The 21,585-nt window shown below is 35.1% G+C and overlaps 1 protein-coding gene across 4 annotated transcripts in view; it reads left to right on the top strand.

Annotated features, from left to right (window-relative positions):
- UNC13C (unc-13 homolog C) overlaps positions 1-21,585 on the top strand; it is a 201,049-nt gene that overhangs the window by 76,238 nt on the left and 103,226 nt on the right. For all 4 annotated transcript variants that reach the window (XR_011327075.1, XM_069798209.1, XM_069798208.1 and 1 more), the window contains 4 exons: positions 880-1,021; positions 11,226-11,395; positions 13,421-13,536; positions 15,033-15,196. Coding sequence is in view for 3 of the 4 variants with exons in the window: in XM_069798209.1 (XP_069654310.1) it covers positions 880-1,021; positions 11,226-11,395; positions 13,421-13,536; positions 15,033-15,196 (592 nt within the window). In the remaining variant the exon portion in view is untranslated. The remainder of the gene's footprint in view (positions 1-879; positions 1,022-11,225; positions 11,396-13,420; positions 13,537-15,032; positions 15,197-21,585) is intronic.

Genomic DNA, 21,585 nt, shown 5'->3' with positions numbered 1-21,585 from the left:
ACTGAGGTGGTTTAAATAATATGTGCAAAATAATAAAACAAACTCTGCTGATGCTAGGATCCATGGCAAGTGTTTTAGCTGCAGCCCTCTGGGTTTGGTAGGCTGCTATTTGACAGTTCTGCTTTCTCCTTAGCTTTCCACTTTTATGAATTATGATGGAAAATCAAATTGTGTGTATTTATATTTAGCACAAAATGCATATACATTAACTATACACCCACAGTAACTGTCAGAAAGGCTGACAAATACATAAACAGTTAATGATAATTGATCAGAACTGTCACCCTGTCTGTGATAGAATAGGAAGTATTCTGAAAATCCTCATGGTTCATCTCTCACATGAGAAAAACAAATGACAAAGTCATAACCATTCCCCTCATGTTTAGTTTCATAATCCACAGTGCAGATTTCTCAAAATTGGGGGGGGGTATTTTGGAAATTTTAGTTTGGATCTTTGGAGACATTTTAGAAATATTTATTTATTTGGGAAGGGGGAATGGAAATTTTAGGGAATAATTAGACTCAAGCCAAGTTATACAACAACATTATATTATATTACTTGCCATGCTGATTAAACCAAAGTTCAAGAAGAGTATCTGAATGATGCATGGCAAGAAAAGTATTTGCTTTGTGCTCTGTAGTGAATCTTTAAATTTATTACTCTATTAAACCATAATTGTAAAGTTTATACAGTCCACAAGGGTCGTTAGACGAGCCTTGTCTATCTCCAGAGTAACAGACACTGGGGAAATTCATCCAGAAATCTTTGCTTCAGGAGCCCTCAGTTTGAGGGCTTTGTTTCCCATTGTCACTGTCTGATTTATGTCTTGGCAATGAAGGCTATGAGGGCTAAAGCACATTTCTCTCCTTTTGTTGCAGTTCTTTGTGCTCAGGGCTTACAGGCTAAGGACAAAACTGGCTCAAGTGACCCATATGTTACTGTGCAAGTTGGCAAAACCAAGCGGAGAACAAAGACTATTTTTGGAAACTTGAATCCAGTATGGGATGAAAAATTCTATTTGTAAGTATAGAAGATACTGTTGTTTCTTCCTTTTTAAATTTACATTTAGGTAATATAATGCTACCAAGTGAAATAATTACTTAATTTGAATACTGTGCATACTCATAGCATTAATAAATTAGCAAGTTCTGAATGGAGAGAGCATAGAAGTTTATTGTGACTTTATTATATAGTAATCATACAGCTCATAATTATGTCTTTGGGGGGATCTATTGGTGGTGTCTATTTGTCCTAATTTCTTAGGGACTTAAGTAACAGTTTTCAGACTTTGACCTATCATACCAAATGTTGGCATTATAAATGCTTTCCTGTGTCTCAGATGCTGACCTTGCGAGTTAAATGTGTTTTTATTCAACATTATGATTCTCCTAGGTGAAACTAGGGAATCTGATAGTAATTGGTATGCTTCAGACTCTGGCCTGGCTGTTGGTAATATCTATCCTTTCCAAGACTGAGTGTTGTCCAGAAGTCTGATGTGGAGAGTATGGTATGATCCTCCTGTCTCGTTTCTTTGGCCACAGCCTCTGAACTGAATATGGCAGTTTCTTGTCAGCATATCACAGAAGTTCAACCCTGACCACAAAGTAGATGTTTCAGTCTGTAATATGTTGACTAAGGTTTGAATGTGATTTCATGCCAGTTCTAGTTCTGGCAATGTTCCTAGAACTTCTTTCAGAAAGACATGTTAGAGTACAGGGAATTCCAATTCACAGGTACTATACTCTTCCTTTCCTGAAAATACTGCTTTAGGGTACAACACATTCCTGACTGAGAATGTGACCAATCTGATAATAGTATCAATTTCCTCAGTGTTATTCCAATATATGTAACAAAAGTATTTCAGCATTTATTCTTTTCTCAGCTTGATTACTATGTGCTGCAATATATGATGTGCACTTAACCACTATTGTTAAAGCCAATTAAGAATTCTGAAAGGCTAATATAAACCCTAGATTTTCTTTGGAAAATTTTAAGTGAAACAGAACTGTTTATTTAGGCAGATTTTTTAGATTGTTCAGAAAAGTTTCAGTCTACCCTGAAAGCACCCACCACAGTATTATCACATGAAGTTAGTAGGTATTTCATGGAAGCTGTGTGAAAATACTAGTATAGTAAATTATGAAAAGAAAAAATTATTATAATAGAAAAGGATATACAATTTCAGTGTTTGTCCAATACAACAGTTTTATTTGCATTTTTACTGAGAATATATGCAAACTATTGACATATAATAGTTTAGCCTTTGGTACTACGTTATGAGTCTAGTATGTTTATGCCTAATAGTGCTATTCAAAACCGGATGTTAATTTGATACAACTTGATGAAACCCTGTATCAGTGATGATAACAATGATGTGTCATTTTTTTAAGCAACCCTGAATTTATGAAGCAACAGCAGAACAGCTCAGGATCATGCAGACTGCCCAGTCAAGATTCAGAATCTCTAGTTAGTAGCCATGTGCAACAGAATTTCAAATAACCACTCACCACAATGTAAAATAATTGTCTTCAGGCTATAACACTGTTTAGCTGCTGCTTACCTTCCTTTCCTCCTATAAGGAAGATATCAGTTGTCATTATTTCTATCTACCTAAACCATTGAAACAATTTCTGTTAGGGCTCAAGCATTTGAAATAGAGCTCTGTTTTCTTCAAGAAGGTGCCATGTCATAACATGAGAGGTTACCTTCTTATCATGTAGCACAACAGCTATTTTCTCTTCCCGTTTTTTTCACTAAAAACTGCTACCTTATTGTTGAGGAGGTTATCATTTCGCTAGTGAGTTTGAAAGAGGTATGACCAAAGACGCCACTTTTATTTGTCTGGAAAAGGTACTAGGTAATCCAATTATATTAAATAATATATGCCTATTCCTTTCACATATTCAAATGCCAGTACTAGTAATGAATAGTTTATTCAGAGAAAACACACACTCAGAAACTTTTCACAGGCTTCCCCTATACAGACTATGTTTTCTTTTCAAGTTATTTGTGTTACTCCAGTAACAGTTGAAGTGTCACACCTCATTGAATGACTGTGAGTAACCAAAGATAGGAGATTAATTGCTTTCTTGCACTTAGTTGTATGAGTTGCATAGTGTCAAAAGTTGGATGAGCAATTAATCAAATTTGGTATGAAGTTTTAAATGTATTTTCTCAAAGATGTGAGTAGTGCTACCATAAAATCTCTGGAAACTTGAAATTTTTATTTTTTTTTCCACACAGCACTAAGTATTACTGTCATCTGCTGCTCTAGCAATAACATTAATAAAAAAAAACCCAAACCTTACTACAGCATAAATCTCTTGAGTAACTGCTTTGAACTGAATCCATTTTCAATCATTTTTATAGCACTTGTACTTTCTAAAATAAAGTTATCTCCATGACTTATTTAATGCATTGGATTTCAATTCAAAATATATAAGAATTTCTAAAGTGTATTAAATAAACTATAAATGTTTATCCACAAGATTAAATCTAAAGTTGATCATTATAACTATTTCATTGACTCAGGAATTTTCATTTAAATTAGGCTCTACTAGTGATATTTGATAGCCCTATTTAAAATCAAATACTAATTGTCATCATCACTCCTAAATGATAAATTGCAGAAATAAAATATATCTAAAAATTCTACAGTCATATATTTACTCATAATACCAAAATACTTGCTTAACTCTCCCCATCTGTTCCAAAACAAGGACTTGGAAAAAACATTGGCTCCCCACTGTGCATTTGCTGTGTTATAGCAGATAGAGTGAGGGCAGTGTTCTAGTTTGCAGAATGACACATAACCCTAATATGATTGTATGGTAAGCAGAGAGTGAATGTTTCTAACAAAACATAATGTAACCCTCTCCTAAATGACCATGGGACACTGGCATAGATTTTAACATGGGAACTCATAAACCATAACTAAAGTAGAGCTTACATACAGCTGCATGCATCTCAGTAAAAAAACCAAGACTATCAGAGGAAGAATTACATCTTTCCTTGAAATGTATATTTTTTGTACACAAGGTAAGTAAATAGGCCAGCAGATATTCCTTTAATGAATGTAATATAGGTGGTAAGGGCTTTGATCCTTTCTATTGGCATTATTAGAAAGGAGATAACAGAGAAGGTTTTATTTTTCAATAAAACATCAGTGTCAGGAGAGGTTTTTTTCAATGCCAGAGCAAAGGAAGAGTCTTGCAGCTATCTGTCACCTGTCGTCTTCTAGTTGAGTGTGACACCTGATATAGGAAAAGGGACTGCATTTTTATTTTTTAGTTATGAGGAAGAGATATTTTGGCTGTACAGTTTTCAGCTTTGTCTGTACAAAGATCTATACACTAATAAAAGTCTTCTCCACTCTCATTCTCTTTTTGACTATTTTCAACAGTTGATTGCTGAAATAATGGACATCTGCTTTTTCTGGCAGTGTTGTCTGGCAAGCACACATCTCCAAATTGCCTTGCAGATTTTGCAGGTATCATGTTTCCTCTGACCACTCATTAACACCTCAGATACAGTTGTATAATACAGAGGTCTTCCATGTAACAGGATGATTATTTTACATTACCTTATTCTTTCTATTTTGGCTGTCACTAGGCCACCATATGACTGATAAATAGCTTCATTGAGTGTCTATTAATCCTTTCATTGCATGAAAACATTTGATCTATTTGATTTAAATTAGACCCATGAGAAGGGTTTTTTGAAGACTGTGATTACTACCTGGCCAATATAATGATCATCACTAAACTGCTAGAATTTGTCTGATTTCTGACATTCTTGATGATTTCCTGGTGATATACTGAAAATACCAATGCAGACATAAAATCCAATAGAGAGAAAATTTACAATTGCTAGCAGGGAAAAAAAAATACCTGTTTGTTCAAACAAACTGGAATGTTGCTGAGAATTCTTACTGCTATATATTTTAGCAGAGAATACTGGGGAAAAGTATCCTCTAGCACCAGACAACATTGATGTAGATTAGAGACCATGATAGCTAAAGTCTGTGTGTTGGTCAGAGAAGCTGTTCGACTGCTTCATATTTTGGATATTTCAATCAAGAGTTTCTGATGAAGTGAGAATTTCTGGCAACTATTTGAGGCATCCAGCTGTGGATGTTCTTTCCTTAGAATTACTTCAAAAAGCAGCACTCACACAGTTTGTTTATACTGCAAAGAAATGATTTGTGGATTCATTTAAAGCAATACTTACTATAAGCAGCCATATATAGGAAATAAATACAACAAGAGGACCTTACCAAAGTCCTCCCTACTGTCATTTTATACATTCTTGATCAACTGAACTGGCTTGTAAAAAGTATAATCTTCACTGTACCTGAAGACAACAGGATTGGTTTACTGTTTAAATGGTGTTCCAGTTTCCAGTGATATCTAAACACAGTCTTGTAAGAATTGTTGAAACAGCTTAAGGATTGTTTCATAAGCAAGAGTATGTAACAGAGAATTATATTACAGAAAACCAACTGGGTAATAGAAAGCTGCAAATTAGTTTATTGGATTTATCTATTCTAAAAATTCTTCAGTAAGTAGCCAAGTCTCTGAGAGACATCCAACTAATTAAAATCACTGTATTTCACAGCCTCAGCCCAAACAAAGAGACCAGAACACCTCTAAGAACCAATTCAAATGATAAATTGTTTGTTCAGCAATAACGTTTTTCAGTTTCACAGTACAGCATGTTTGGACTGAGTCTGTTTTTTCAAACTGCTGTCAGTCCAGGTTGATTTTATACAACTCTCTTTTTGTTATGACAGAGTAAACTAATGCAAGAAAAGGCATAATTAGTCTCATTCTACTTTATCAGAAAGCATGGCCTGTGACCACACTGTTAGGACTGTCCAGACTAGAGAAGACACAAGTAGTGGAGGTATGGATGTCTTTAAACACATCCTTTCTCCTGCAGAGAGGAAAGGAATAATAACCTTTTTTCCGTGCTTTCTGCGTTATAGTAGAACAAGAACTAATAGGCACAAATTCCATTTAGAGAGGCTTAAATCAGACTTCAGAAAAAGTTTGCCAACAGTGAGACTAGTGAAGTACTGGAATAGATAGATTTCCTGAGAACTATGGAACTATCTCTGAACACTTAAGAACAGAGTGGACAGACTTCTTATAGCAATGCCATGGTTTTATCTGGTTCTCGCTTTCAGTAATGGTGATAATAATAAACATGAGGGTAATAGTAGTAATAAATGGCTTCCTGAACTTCATTTTACTACTATCTTCCATGACCGTGTGGTTTCTGTATCCTTTTAGAACAAAATCTCTGTTACCACCTTCCATTCCCCACCTAGATTATATGACATCCAAGATAGCAAATTGGGAATAAAATTGAATAAGAATTTAGCAAGGTTCAACTCTTGGATTGTTTTATGTGCATTTCCTGCTATACAAACTGTATTCCTTATGCTTTTTGTAAGGGGGCTTACAAAAAGCAATGATCTCTCTTTTGCTATGGTTTTTTTTTCTAATTGTGCAATGTTTTGAGCTACTTTTTCACATACATACTTCATGCAGCCAAGTGGCACCTTGATTTTTATCTGTTTTCCAGTTAAGTCAGTGTTGACTCACTGAATGAATACAGCACTTAAGAGAACGAAATATTGTCTTCCAAAATCTATTCCTTTAGTTTGTGGAAGACATCTAAGGTATATGTAATGGTCTACAACTAAAGCAATATCCATCTGAAACAATTATATGAATAATAAATGTATTTATGCTTAGTATCACAAAGAGGTATGTATCATGTTTTCTTTACATGCCTTAATGAGCATATGTCCAAAAAGAATTCGGGTACTTTTGTAACAGAATAAACAGAAATAGACAGAGAAAGAAACTGAAAACAAAATACACGAAAAACAAAGGTTGTGTACTTCAATTACAGCAGACCACAGTGATTCTGCAGCAAGTGCTCTTACATAGGCAGGCTGGCAGTCTTCAGCTGAAGTAGCCTGTTGAAAATAAACAAAAAGATCTTCAGGTTTGTCCATCAACAACCAGAATGACTCCTCTGGAACTTTGGCAAGTCATGTTGGCTCTGGATTTGACATTTCTGGAAAGTTATGTAGGTGAATATTATTTGGATCTTGGAAATCCTCATTGGAGAGCAGAGAGATTGTTTACAGAAGAAACCTATCTCACACTTAGCTATTATTTTTTTTATAAACACTGTTGGAAATAAAAATGCCTGCTAGTGCTTCAGGAGGAAAAAAAGGCTAAATACATTTGGAAAAGGAGGAATGGGCACTACGGGAGAGAAGTAAGGAAGATACTTGTAGAGTGATTTAATCTGTCTGCAAATCATTATCCCAGTTGTAAAATTGCAGTAAAAATAGTATAATGCTTCCCTTTTTTACATTTCTTTGTTCTGTCACTTTTGAGGATATTTTTTAAAAAGAACCTGGTCATTATCTGTGTATTGAAAAGTTTCCTATTAGAGTACAAGTTCAGAGATTTTCAACCACTAGCTGTCTTCTCTTGAACTAGTTTGCTGCGTGCTCAGGGAATACAAGACCAGTTCTAAACAGATATGTCTGTTTTATTATGACAGGAAAGATTTTTCTCCACTTTGGAGCTCTGATTAAAAGTAGTGTACGTTTGATTTTTAGACTACTCATTTGTGAAACAGTTGGTTAAAAGTTGATTTAGAAAAAAAAATGGTAAGCTACAAAATGTGCAAAACTGGAAGCGAGCCGGCAAAGGTGTTTCAAAGGCTTGTCAGTCAAGTTCATTTTCTACATCGCAGAGGTAGTCTAATTTGTCTGTGGATTGCTTACAGAATTTCACCAAAATACTGTATTTTACTGGAAAAATTATTTTCTTTAAGTTATAGAAATAACACTTCTTTAGGGGGAAAAAAAAACCCTCTCCACCTAGACTAACTATTCAGAGTATGCAAATTTGTTAGTGGATGTAAGAGATTTTATTGAAGACTACAAGGGAAGAATGCTGTTATGATGAATGTATTTCATTTTGACAGAATGGGAAATTAGTTTCCATTCATTCTTTACCAGCTTCTTCACTGATTTGCATTTATTTCTTTACTGAAAGTAGCATACTATCAATCAGTTGTTATTTTAACACTGGGTACAGATCTCTTAGATGAGGTGTACAATCAGGTCATACTAGTGCACCTAATATTAAATTTACATTGGGCTACTGTAGTAAAGATAGTTTATCATTACATTTTTTATTACTCTAACCATTAGAATAAGCAGGAGTGCTGTGAGGATTATTTCATGTCTGTGCGGCATTCTGTAAATGTAGAAGTAATGTAGCATCACCAGGTTGTTGATAAATTATTAAAACTATCTTTTCTATCTAGCATCTCTGAATATACTGCAGCTTTTCCAGCTTTCAGAAACATCAATATCTTCATTCTCTGTGTGCTAAAGCACAATTCACTTCTCACCTTCCTGTATGACACATTAGCGAACGCTTTTACTGAGCATATAAAGTGGAGTGGCTAGAAGAGGAGCACTGAAAAAAGTGTATGTTGTCTTTGCCTTGAGCTCCCTGGGCTGATTTTCCTGGACAGAGTAAGCAGAAGTAGGAATATTACCTAATGCTTTTTGCAAAGCCACAGAGCTTCCGCACAGATATTACCAGTGACTAAAGCATAGTGTGCACCTCATTATATAGTCTTGTTTCTGAGAGGCTGGGCGGGTAAGTAGAATCATGCAGAGACAGTTCTGTAGCTTTTAATAGTAAATCTCCTTGCAGTCTCACTACCACAGGGCAGGCCAGTAGAAATACGTGTCCATCCACCCTTCAGTTATTACATCACAAATCTGTGCTAGTTTGGGGGTCTTGCACAGGAATGTTACAAACATGTAGCAGAGCTGACTCAGTGCTAAAGGTTTATACATGAAGATGAATGTGTGAGTAAACCCGTTGGTTGTGATAGTTCTCACCACGTTTCACTAACCTAAGATTAAAGGAGAAAAAATTGTGGGAGAGACAAATGAGGATATCAGGGAAAAGTGCTGTCATCCTGACCATCTGAATAAATATTCCTTAATCAGCTAAGTGTACATCAGAGGGAAATTGGTGCTGTCTTAGGAGAATAAAAATATGTATTTGTACTGAAGTACCATTTAATGACTTTTTGTATGCAGCATCTCCCTGAGAAGCAAAGCAGGAAAAACATTTCTACTAATAGCACAAATATGATGATGATGATCACATAAATGCCTCACCAGAGATGGATCTCCCTATGCCACTGTAGAAATCCCCTGTTTAATATTTCTATCGGGTGCATAGTTAAATGCAATTCAGGACTCTAGTAATGTCAAGCAATAATTCAGGGCTACCTTTTAGGAAAATTAAATGGTTTCTGGGTTTAGCCTAGTTCCTTAAGGCAAAGATATTTATTTGATCCATCTGTGTCTTCCTATATTTTATATGTCCTTGCCAACAGCTTTTGAATTTTGTGGTCGGTCAGAGAAATTTCACAGATTTCCTAGTACTACATCCAGCATGTTCTATGAAAATAGGTGGTCAGACAGAGATGAGACCTTAACAGTGTCCTTAGTATGAGCTCACCCCGTAATAGACACCACAGAGTCCATATGAAGGGGTAATTTATGAAAATCCCAATTGTGGGAGAAGATTCAATAGGTGATCGCAGTTAGATGTCAGGGAAGCCAGTCATAAGACAAAAGGAAACTAGGCTTCATTAGTTCTGCGAATCACAGAACAATGTGGTTTTTAATTACCAGAGATATCTGCAATGTTAAAATTTGGAATACAGGCAGACACAAGCATTTCTGTGATACTGAATGATATCACAGTGAGGCAGAGTAAAAGCTGTGCATGCCATTTTTACTGACTGATTGGCCTTGACAGTAATAATACCATTTAAAGCACTTTAGACTTCCAAAGCCCATAACCATCACTAATTAATTCTTAGAACACCCCTGAGGGATGCCAGTTGGGAGATAAGTTATAGTATTATTGGTTTAATGCTGGAAACGCTGAGACAGATCACTGAGCAATGATAGTGCTTAGAATAGAATTCAAGAACTCTTAATCTAGTGTCAAACTAACACCTTGCTGAAGATGAGAATTTGCTGCTACACTTTAAAGCTATATTTATAAATAACAAAAGATTTGTAATATTTAAAATATTTTTATAGTATTATTGAATGAATATTAAAAAACCCTGTTAGTACAGATGCATCAGTATGACAGGGCTTATAACTGATGCTAGGTCTGTATTAGCTATTAAATGTCATCAGAAAGTTTTCAGTACCACAGACTTCTGCAGTCAATGTTAGGATATTCCAGTGAAGTCATGAAAAGCCAACACTGACCAATAGTAAACAGTCCTCATTGTGGCTTATAGGAATAAGCAGCAGTAGAGTTTCTTTTCCATTTCTGTGCAAATATATGCGGATGGAGCTGGGAGTAAAAAGTTTTTATCCACTGGGAACTCTGCAGATTGCAAGTGAAGCCACCTCGCTCTTTCATACATCCAGTAGTTTCTCAAATCTACTCAGCTCATGAGGGATTAGTAAGCCACTTGAATTTGCAAGGAATTTTTTGGTATATGGCAGTCTGTCCCTACTCCTCCTGCTTACCAGGGAATGGAGGTCTTGGCAAAAACTAATATATCTTTTAAAGAAAGCTGCTGCTTATTTCCCTAGGTTTTTCTGATTGCCTGTCTTTTCTTGCTGTGATGTTTCTGCATACTTGTTGGGTTTTTTTCAAAAACTTCCTGCCACATACTGGAAATATTCTTTAAGATTTTCTCACATTTTGTATTATAACATTCTAGGCTACTACTTTTGTGGTCTACTGTATGTACTACATCATATTCCTAAATTAATAAACCCCTTCTAACTGTATCTTTCTGAAGATATTTGCTAAATAATAGCATCAAGAAGTACATATTGTAATTAATAATTTTAATGAGGAGTTAATGACATTCCTAAATACAATCCATATGTATATATAACTCAGTCAAGTTAATCTCTTTACTTTCTCTTATATAGAGTAATTGTAGTTTTGTCCCTGGCAATATGGTATGGCCTTTTATTCCACAGAATGTTGCAGGTTGTTTGTATTCTGTCAATTTATGCAGTTAAGCAAGTGTACAGAAATCGAGGACAATGGATTAGACAGTAGTACGAATGTATGTAGCTTACGTATCACTCACATTTTGTATTTTATTATTATTTCTACAGTGAATGCCATAACTCTACAGATAGAATAAAAGTGAGAGTATGGGATGAAGATGATGACATCAAATCTAGAGTAAAACAACATTTCAAAAAGGAATCAGATGACTTCCTCGGGCAAACAATCATTGAAGTAAGAACACTGAGTGGAGAGATGGATGTATGGTATAATTTAGGTATGATTCCTACTGATTTTTTAGAACAAATTTAGGTAGAATCTCAGTATCTGTAGATTTGAGACTTCAAAATATATAGCTTTGGTACCAATATACAACTTTTAAAAGCTTAAATATTACAGGTTGATTTGAAATGAAAGATACTTTCTTCAATTTGATCCAGAGTTATGAAAATTACAGAGAGCAGACTAATCGCAACAATATCAAAGACAAATATTTCATTTTAATGCAAAATTAAAAATATGTAAGAAAACCCAATATTTCAGACTAGTCCATTCACAGTAGCATTCTGTGGGAAATACATCTACAAAGATACATAGAAAAATCTAGCAAATATTTTGCTTGTTGTCCATATTCATTTTATCGCATATTTTAAAAAAATCATTTATGTACCATTCTGGGCCTAATCGTCTTTGATTTTCACTGTGTTTACTTACAGCTGTGTTTCTTCATGAAACTTGCTTGCTTGAGTTTTCTGTTCTGTACATGTCAAACATGTTTACATGCAGAATCATAAACTGAAGACGGCCTGCTGAAGCTCTGTTGTCCTTAATGGCTGCACTTTTTTGTCTGGACAGGTCTTAAGTATCATTCTTTAAACTAGAAATAAATCAATGAAAGTGTGTCTCAGAATATATTTCCTTTATCTAAATCTTCTAAATCTACAACTCTTGTTTAATTCTAAAAATATCTTTGGGTTCACTAGATGGAGTAGCCCTTTAAAAATTAATCTCCTATATTTGATAATAAAATGTGATAGTAACATTTTACCTAGGTTGCCTGCTCTGTGAAAACTTCAGGTGAATTATGTGACATAATTTTCTGAAATTGTAGAGCATTTGTTTCCTAATCAACAGTCCTTGTTTCCCTGCCTAGAGTTTCATTTCCCAATGATATATATAGGTGTGTCAGGGAACTATTTGATTATTTATTGACAATGAAAAGAAACCCTTGCTTTATTTCCTATTTATAATGAGATTTTTTAAAGGTAAGATAATTGGGTCATTATGAATTCTGAATTTTATTCCTGCAAAAAATTCAGTGACTTAAACTCATACAAATACTGATGTAAATTATTATGAAATGGATTTTAAAAGCAAATCTTGCTGAACTGATTTGACTGGAAGCAGTTTAATAATAACGTTGAAAATCTATATGCTCTGCAAAAGGAAGACTAGAATGAAAACCTTTTAGTCAGCATCTAAGAAGAAATATTGGTAAATGGCTCATGATAATTCTAATATGCTGAAAAGAATTGCATATTTTATTCTGATGCATACACACATTGATACAACTGCAGTATGTCACATCATACAGAGGAAAGAGGAGTGAAATACTCAAACAGAACAATTGGATTTGCGGAATGCCAAATCTTATTAATTGTACTGTTCATCACCACTCATACCATTACACTTTGTGAAAGAATCATAAAAATTGTAATACCTGTTGACTCAGTTATACCACTACAGTGGATTGGAAAAGTGAAAATTGGAGTCAAAGAAGATCAGTAACCTCCACAATGAGTGACAGCAACTGAACGGGCTAGTACAGATAGTGTAAACAAAGTTCTTCATATCATTTCTTCTTTAAGATTCAGCTTAGCTTTGTAATTGAGTTCTGCTGAGAACATTTTGTGTTTCTCGGACATAGTAGTTCAGGTTGTTGCTAAATTCTTCATAACTAAAGAAAAATATCAATAGCAAAAATAATAATAATAATAATTAGTACAGATACCAGATAAAAAATGGAAATAATTTCAATTGAAAAGGGAAAAGTGTTAAATAAAAAACTGTGCAGCATGGTTTGAATTTGGCAGATAAAATAAGAAAGATTCTTTACTTCATAGTTTGATGTTCTGCTTCATGGCCTGAACCATGTGTGAGGTATTGCAAAAAATTTCTCTTGTTCTCAACAGCAGGACTTTCTGGCTTTCAAAAACATTCTTATTAAGCTAGAATGAAAGCTTTTCACATAACATGTATGTATTCTTGGTAGTTAATAATATATTATTTTTCTGCTCTTCAGAAAAGCGAACAGATAAATCAGCTGTCTCTGGTGCCATTAGATTGAAAATCAATGTTGAAATAAAAGGAGAGGAGAAAGTTGCTCCCTACCATGTGCAGTACACCTGTCTACATGAGGTATGTTGGAGAAGTTAAAGAAAGCATACTATATAGAAATTACTATTCAGTTGTTGCATGGGTAAGGAAAAAAGGCTACAGAACATTAGAACACTGAAACAAATAGCTGCTGCTACACATCAGAACAAGTTTATTTTAGATTTCCCACTTTGTATTGCTGATGGCGTATCAGGTTCAGAGTCAAAGGCAGAACAGTGTAACACCAACAGATCATTCCTCGCAGTAGGAGTTAAAAAAAAAAAAGAAGAGGTGGAGTCAGCAAAGTTCTCCCTGTACCATATTTTGGTTTAGCATTTTGATGCTCCATACATGCTTGCTAACATCAAGAAGATACAACCATTTCTGCATATTACAGAAATATAGCTATTAATTGCAAAGGACTTCTTTCCTGCTACATTAATTCATATTTTGGAGAGAGCAAGAAAAAGCAGGAGAAGCACAGACAATCTAAAATTTCATTCTCCTATCGTCTAGTTTGCTTTTGTCAACGTTGGGGGGGGGGGGCGGAAATCAGTGATAAACCAGTGTGTCTTTCAAAAGGTTTTCTTTGTATTTGATTCCTCTTCCCTCAAACAGTGATCCATGTTGAAGTTCTATTCTAAAAATACAAGTACTTTCTGAAAGTTGATAGATAGTATATGGCTGAAAGTTCAGCACTAGTAGGTATCCACAAAATCTCATTGTTCACCATTTGTAAAATTGAATGTTCAGGGAATTTGTGCTCATAGATTTTGACATGATATTGCAAATGTTTTGACCTGTGAAGTACATAGCAAAATTCTATTGCTTTAAGATAATCCACAAGACTGTTATGGGCTAATTAGCAAAACTGAAATTATTTCAAAGTTTGGGGAGTTTTTTGGTCACTGAAAATAGGAAATAAAATCTGCTGCTAAGTTTGTGGGTACATATGGAGCTAGGTAATCTGAGAAGCGTTCTATGACTTTAAAGTCAAATTAAGTACTAGCTTCAGTCCTAAGGTTGCTAAACCTAAACTTTATTGCATGCCTTTCACTACTTGAGAGGCTTCTACAGGATTTCTGATAGGTTTCCTGTAACTTACAGTTCTTAAATCATGAATTTGAAATTTATTGGTCACAGATCCAATTAAAGTTGAAGTACTATGTAGTGAGCATTATAACATCATGATTTCATTCATTAGCAAGGGCATATGATAGAGAAGAGAAAGTTTCTGCACAATTTTATGTTGCAGTCTCTCAGTGCTAGTTAACTGATGTGACCTTTATATCAAGGAGGCAGATCAATATGCTGAATCAGAAGCCTGCATTACCAGAGTTCCATTACAAAAAACATGTTTAGAGTCTTGGGGTTTTTTGTTTACCAAATGATGACTAGTTAGTGCCAGTCTTCAGAAAAATTTCAGAAAACAAAACAAAACCTAACAATGAACATATTGATGACTATTATATAGGATATACTTTCAAAATGCCACTTAAAAGCTGAAAATTCCTATTTGAAATATTTCTTACATTTAGAATCTATTCCATTACTTGACGGAAGTTAAATCTAATGGTGTTGTAAAAATCCCTGAAGTGAGAGGTGATGAAGCCTGGAAGGTGTACTTTGATGACGCGGCACAGGAAATTGTAGATGAATTTGCAATGCGCTATGGAATTGAATATATTTACCAAGCTATGACGTAAGTATTATCATGTCTGGTTTTCTGCTCTACTGTCAAGAATGTATTTGAGGGAAGTGATGATTTCCAAGCCTTCATGCTTTAATTCTCCACTTCACTCCTGTTCCTCATTTAAAACTTTTGTTATCATTTTTGTCCATCTGATTCCCATTGAAGTGCTTTTCAACTGCAATGGAATTAAGATAAGCATTTTATAAGCTGTTACTGGTATTACCACTAATACATTTCTTAATCCTTGTGATACTGATACGTGGCAAGGATCAGAAAGACTTCCAGTGTTCCAGATGGGAGTGAAATGGTAGAAGAGGGTTTCACAAACTCTGTACTCCTTTGCAGGAGTACAGAAATCATAGAAAACCAGCAATGGCTATAGTAAACTTCGATAGTATATGTAAATAATTAATAAAAACTATTTTTAACAGTATTAGAACCTGTTACTATGTTGTCTGTACTGAAGTAGCTGTGTCATCACTTTAGAACACAGCACTGCTTTGCTCAGAGGCCTGGGGATACAAGAGGTCCGTCATGTATTCTTAATTTGTCCAATGAAAAGTTTGCTGTAGGAAGTCCGTAGGAAAGCAGAGGACTCCAAATGAGTCTTCTAAAGAAGAAATATGTAATTTTTTTCCTACAGAAAGCTGATTTTATGGAATTTTTAATCAGAACATGTATCTCATTTCCTCCATCTCTTTGCAGTACAGCCTAAAAAATTATAGTAAGTATGAAGGCACATAAACATGTGAAGTTTTCTTTTTATTGCAGGATATAATGGCACCATCTGCTATTGCTATGAACATCTTTCACTTCATGTAGCTCATTGTGAATTACTGTACTGTACTTCTAATAGAAAGCTAGAGAATGTATTTGTAATATATATCTTCTTAATGTTCTTCCTCCAAGGACCTTAAACAACATTGCACAGAATAATTAAGCTTGACAGTTCCCCTGTGGTATTATATATCTATACTACATATGTAGGAACTCATGTACTGAGTTTCATGAATATTTGCGTTTTCATGTTTAGCTTCTCTTTAGCCATATATGTCTTTTCATCTTGATTAAGTTATGTTACTTATTAACTAGCATAGTATTATAAGTTTATAACTTGATTTAAATTAGTATGCCATTTTTACCAATATATTAATCTCTGAAATGATAGAGTTGTTCCTGCTGTATGCATCAGTATTAATTCAAGGTTTTACATGAGATGAATTCTCAAGAGCTATTAATGCCAAGGGAGGGCTGTTATTAATGTTTTGCTTAGGAAGTAAAGCAGGACTGATTTAACATTAGTGTTTCCTCTTAACTATAGCCCCAGTAGTTGGTTATCTCAATGTAACATGGCTGTATTTTTGATGGACAACCTCAACTGAAAAATTATTTTGAAGTTTCTTTTCCTTCCTCTCTTGATGAATGCCAGTGCTCTGAAATTTTCCAGAGAAAGTTTGAAACTGTTTTTAGAATTCGAATGTAGCAAAAGTCAGCATTGCAAAAATAGCAATATAATTGACATGTGAGTGTTTAAAAAGCTTTTTCATTTAACAGTGTTAGAAATGGAGAGGTTATATCTTCATATAAAGAAGATGCTTTATTTTTATATGAGTAAATAACATAACATACAGGTATTCATGAAAAGGAAGTAAATTTAGTCTGAACATATGACATGGAGCTGGGCAAGTACTGCAATACATTTTTCAGGAAACCTCACTCAAAAATTCTAACCAAGGCATTTTAAGGTAAATGACCTACTTTGGCTTGTCCTCTTCTTATTCTTGTTTTCTTTTGTACCTTTTCCACTAAATTTCCTTGCCGTTGAAGACTGCAAGATCTGCATTTGAAGGCAGATGTAATAAGAAAGTGAATTTGATATTAGTATTCACAGGTAATTTACACAGACAATAAAAGCTAAGATTTCATTGCCCCCATACCCATGTCCATTTACATTTTAAAATGTTCCATGTTAATAATGAGGAATCCCTATTTGAGGAGTAAGCCACATCCTGTTTAAGTTAGGAATAAAATCAATAATGAATATAATCTCATATAATACTTGGGGAAGAATATGTATTTATATACATTGTTTTGCTGATTCATCTGCAGACATGTCTTCTCTTTGGGGAGAAGAGTAGTGAAGACGCTAGTTCTGTCATGGGGAATTTTCTTTTGGACTATTGGCTGTTGTTTTTATTTGTGTTTATGAGACCACCTTTTTCTCCTGGAACAACTTTAATAGCTGGAGAAAATGTACACCTTCTTGATTTGGAAAATAGAATGATCAGATTCCATTTGGTAACAATGTGCTCCTACTAAAAGAAAAGCAACTTTCTACCATACAACAGAGAGAGAATTTGAATGTAATCACTTGGCCCAAAGGAATATTGTGTAAGCATTTTATGCTCAAGAATCTAGTTGCAGAATATTTCTATTGCATGTCTCATGATGACATTGTAAATTAAAATATTTGCATTTGTAAATGCAAAACTGACTATGCTTTAACAGCCCGCGAGACCATCCACATGCTTCTTATGCACTGTATCAGGCTGAAGTGAGTTTTAGGGTGTGGCTAATGAGGTGCTCTTTTTGTCTGAATGTAATTTTTAAAATTCATATTTGTTTGCAGTTTTAAAATTACCTGTTATATAAAAGTTTCAGTGCCACTTAATGATAGGCAGCCTTGACCCTTTTAGGTATGGGTAGACAGCATATGCCATTCTGCATTTCTGAACACAATGTAAATCTAATTAAGCCTCCCTAAAGTACTACTTCCTACAACAATTTGGCATCCTGTTCTGCTGTGGCAATAAACAACCCCACATTTCATGTTCATGCCGTGGCTTTGTCATCTATGATCCTCTTAATAAATGCTGATGATTTGTTTCTGGCTCTCAAATTAATATTTATTTATTTATTATTTATTCCTTTAGAGCACAGAAATAATATTTCAAAAGGATGGTCTTGATTTTCCAAATATACTGAGTATACTCATCAACCACAACTGTGGCAGCTCAGCAAAGATAAGCAGGAACTGACCTGAATTTAGGTCAGTTTATTGTTTTTAGTGCCTGACTGCTTCACAGAAAATCAGTCCAATAGGTAACCAACTAAAAGTCCTGAAAACACAAAGCTCAAGCTCTTTTTCTCACTTAACCAGCATCAGCGAAGAAATTCTGGATTTTCTGCAATTTAAAACATGTCATGTGTGAGTCAGTGTTTGATTCTAGATCAGAAGGAGATCACCTGTGCACCACTAAAGACTTATTGGAATGTGGATATCAACCCAAAAGACACCACATAGGTGGTTACTTATCTGCTTTAGTCATTGTCCTCAATGAGACCTTTTTCATTAAACTTATAAAGAGAATGAATTCAAGTGTGATTGCACCTGTTGTTAGACATCCACATTTTTATGAGACTAAATAGAGACAGTTCTTCCTTAAAGGATGCCCACTTAGAAGGGGTGTCTTACTCTCAAGATACGGATTCCCACTGTCCAGTTCCTAAGCAAGGAAATCTGCTTTTTAAGTTACCAGATGTGGAATTCATGTGGATAGAAAATCAACCACTGACCCAAAACCAAAATACAATAAAAAGCCTGCTTGTGTTGCAGTAACTGCAGGTCTTTGAAAAGTCTTGACTGTATAGATTCCATAGTCTACTCTTCTTTTTTAGAATTATTATATTCCTCCACTCCTCATGGAGTCTGTATTGGGAAAAGAAATGAAAGACAATTACAACCATTCTTATATGGGTCAGAAGAGATTTTTGTGTGTGTGTGATGGATAGCGGCCAAATAGACACTGTTAGCTACATGAATGATATGCATATACTCCCAGAAGTCAAAGCACGTATGTGTGAGAGAATAGGAAAGAAAATAGATATGACAGAAAACAGATTAACAAAAGCAGAACAGCTCAGTGATCCAGCTGGCCTTTATTTTGATGACTGCAGTGGTGGATGGTGATTTATGCTATAAATTCAATGTCTTGAAGGAATCATACTGAAAGTTTTATTTACCCACATATATTAAGATACCTCACCACCACCAAGAAAAAATAATCTTCCTCCCATTCATCTTTCAACATAATTTATTTCTCTTTAGAAGGCAAAAAGCAGAGCACATATTGAAACAGTGTTTGACTAGATACTGAAATTATACATAATGTCAGCATCCTGGATTTACTGTGTGCTGGAGCCAAGTGCAATAAAAGTTCTATTAAGATCTTTGCTTCCTACTGGCAAGAATCACCGCAGGTAGAACCTAAGGCTTCTGAATCAGTGACGTAGTTCTCATTCCAGCAGGTTAATGGGCATTAAGTATGCCATCTTGTTCTCCTGCTAGTCTTCAATTAATGTGGCTGCGTTGCAAAAAGCACACAAATTGCCCGTTAAAGTAATTTTCATTGATAGCATTTGTTTACTGAGTACAGCACATTAATTAGCCTTCTTTCTTTGCTGATTCATGCTAGCAGAAAGATTGGAAGAATCACAGGCATTGCATGTTGGTCAGGAAATTGCATAGTAAGAAAGTTGAAGCAAGCAGGCCTTGTTTTAGACATGTGACTCTAGTTTAAACAATGGAATATTACTCTAAAATATGTGAGACAGCATGTGGTTGTTGTTACATCATGTGTCCATTAGAATTTGTTAATAACTCATGCTATTGGCTGCTGTTTTAAGAGACCTACAAAAACAAGGAAGTTTCCTCTTTGATTTATTTATTTTAGCAAGCAGAAGGAAGTCAGATGGCTTGCAGATTTCTTAGCTGGGTTATCAGCACTCCGAGTCATGACCTATATTGCATGTGATAAACCTAATAGCTTCTGTGAACTTTACAGATTTTAATTAAATGGAGAGAAGCAAAAATTCACATAACCTGTCACTTGACACGTATGCTTTGTCATCAATTTCACTAACCAAATTACAGATGGAACAGTGTATTAATATAATAAGGACATAAATAAATTACATCAATAGGTTTAAAGTTTCCTCACAACAAATTAGTACAATTTGGGTCTATTTTCAAGGTAAGAGCTCAGTCCAGGCCTTGGATATCTCAATGTGAAATCGTTAGAAGAACCTGCAGCAGACACATTGCTGAACTTAAAATGTTGACCTAAACTATTTTTCCACTGTTGGCTATGTTCCTTGCAGGCAACTGATACAATCTCAATGCCTTTTCACATAATGTCTGCTGCTGACTGCCCCTTTTGTCTGCCTCCTCCCCTCAGCAGAGCATATGTTAGAAGTTGACTCTAAGGCCGGTGGGGTTATTAGTGCCACCTTATCTTCAGCTTGGGGTTGCTCATGCACGAAGGACCTTTAGGTCACTAGAAGATTTTTGGAAGTTAAAGGTCAATAGTAAAAGTATATGTTAATTATTTTGGTGTCAGTTTTTAAAAAAATTGTTCTGATCATTTCTACATGTATTTCTCAAAATGCATGTGATGAATAGATCAGATGAGATTTCTATTAACTTTAAAGGTTACCTGAAACTGGGGAGAATCACTTGACATCACTATTATATTTTATACAAAGGAAATTATTGTTCTTCTGGCTGGTAGGAAGCATGTGACATACAATGAAAGATTTTCCTGAGGAGTAGGTAGCTGTGTTGCGTCTTTGTCAGATTCACGTTGCAGTATTTAAAAGCACTTCTGAAAAATACTGGCAATGAATGAAAGGTTTGGTGGTAGTATCCCTATAAGCCACACAGCTGGGAAAGCTGAGTTCTAGTCCTGGCCCATGCGATTGATTTGCTGTGTTGGTTTGAGCAGTTTCTCTCAATTTTGTAAAATGGACATAATAGCACTTAATGATCTACCTTACAGGAATGCTGAGAAATATTTGCAAAGCTCTTTGAACATGACTACCACAATACAAGTTTTAAGTATCAATATATATCACCACATTGGTGCAAGATGTCATATATAAACCCAGCTTGAAGAGAGTCTAATGCTAGAGAAAGCCCACAGAGTGGGTCTCCTGGCTTGGCCTGGAAAGGCTGCAGATACAGAGGGACCCCACGTACAAAGACTGTAGCCCTAGATTCTCTTTAACATGAGCCTGCCTCTCTTGGCTCCCATCCCCAGTTGGCTCCCTTCTTTTCCAGTCTCTTTGCCCTGTCAGGTAAACTAGAAAATTCAGCAATTATTCAGCTCCTCAGCCTAGCTTTGCAGTGGGATTAAGGGCTTGATTCATCCCAGTATCCACTTCTGTTGAAGTCTTATGTCCTTAACACTTCAGAGACTTTGGATGATACTTTAAAGTAGCAAAAGATGCGTATGTGCTGGGATTTTCTTTAGGTATTTGTACATGCATAATTAATGACTTGGGTTTTTTCCTTGGGAATTATGACTTAAATTAGAAGAGGATTTATCTTGAGTGAGATG

Source organism: Haliaeetus albicilla, chromosome 12, assembly GCF_947461875.1.
Source record: "Haliaeetus albicilla chromosome 12, bHalAlb1.1, whole genome shotgun sequence".
In the NCBI taxonomy this organism is placed as follows: domain Eukaryota; kingdom Metazoa; phylum Chordata; class Aves; order Accipitriformes; family Accipitridae; genus Haliaeetus; species Haliaeetus albicilla.
Note: the sequence above shows the minus strand (reverse complement) of the source record. Positions and strands in the feature narration are given on the sequence as shown.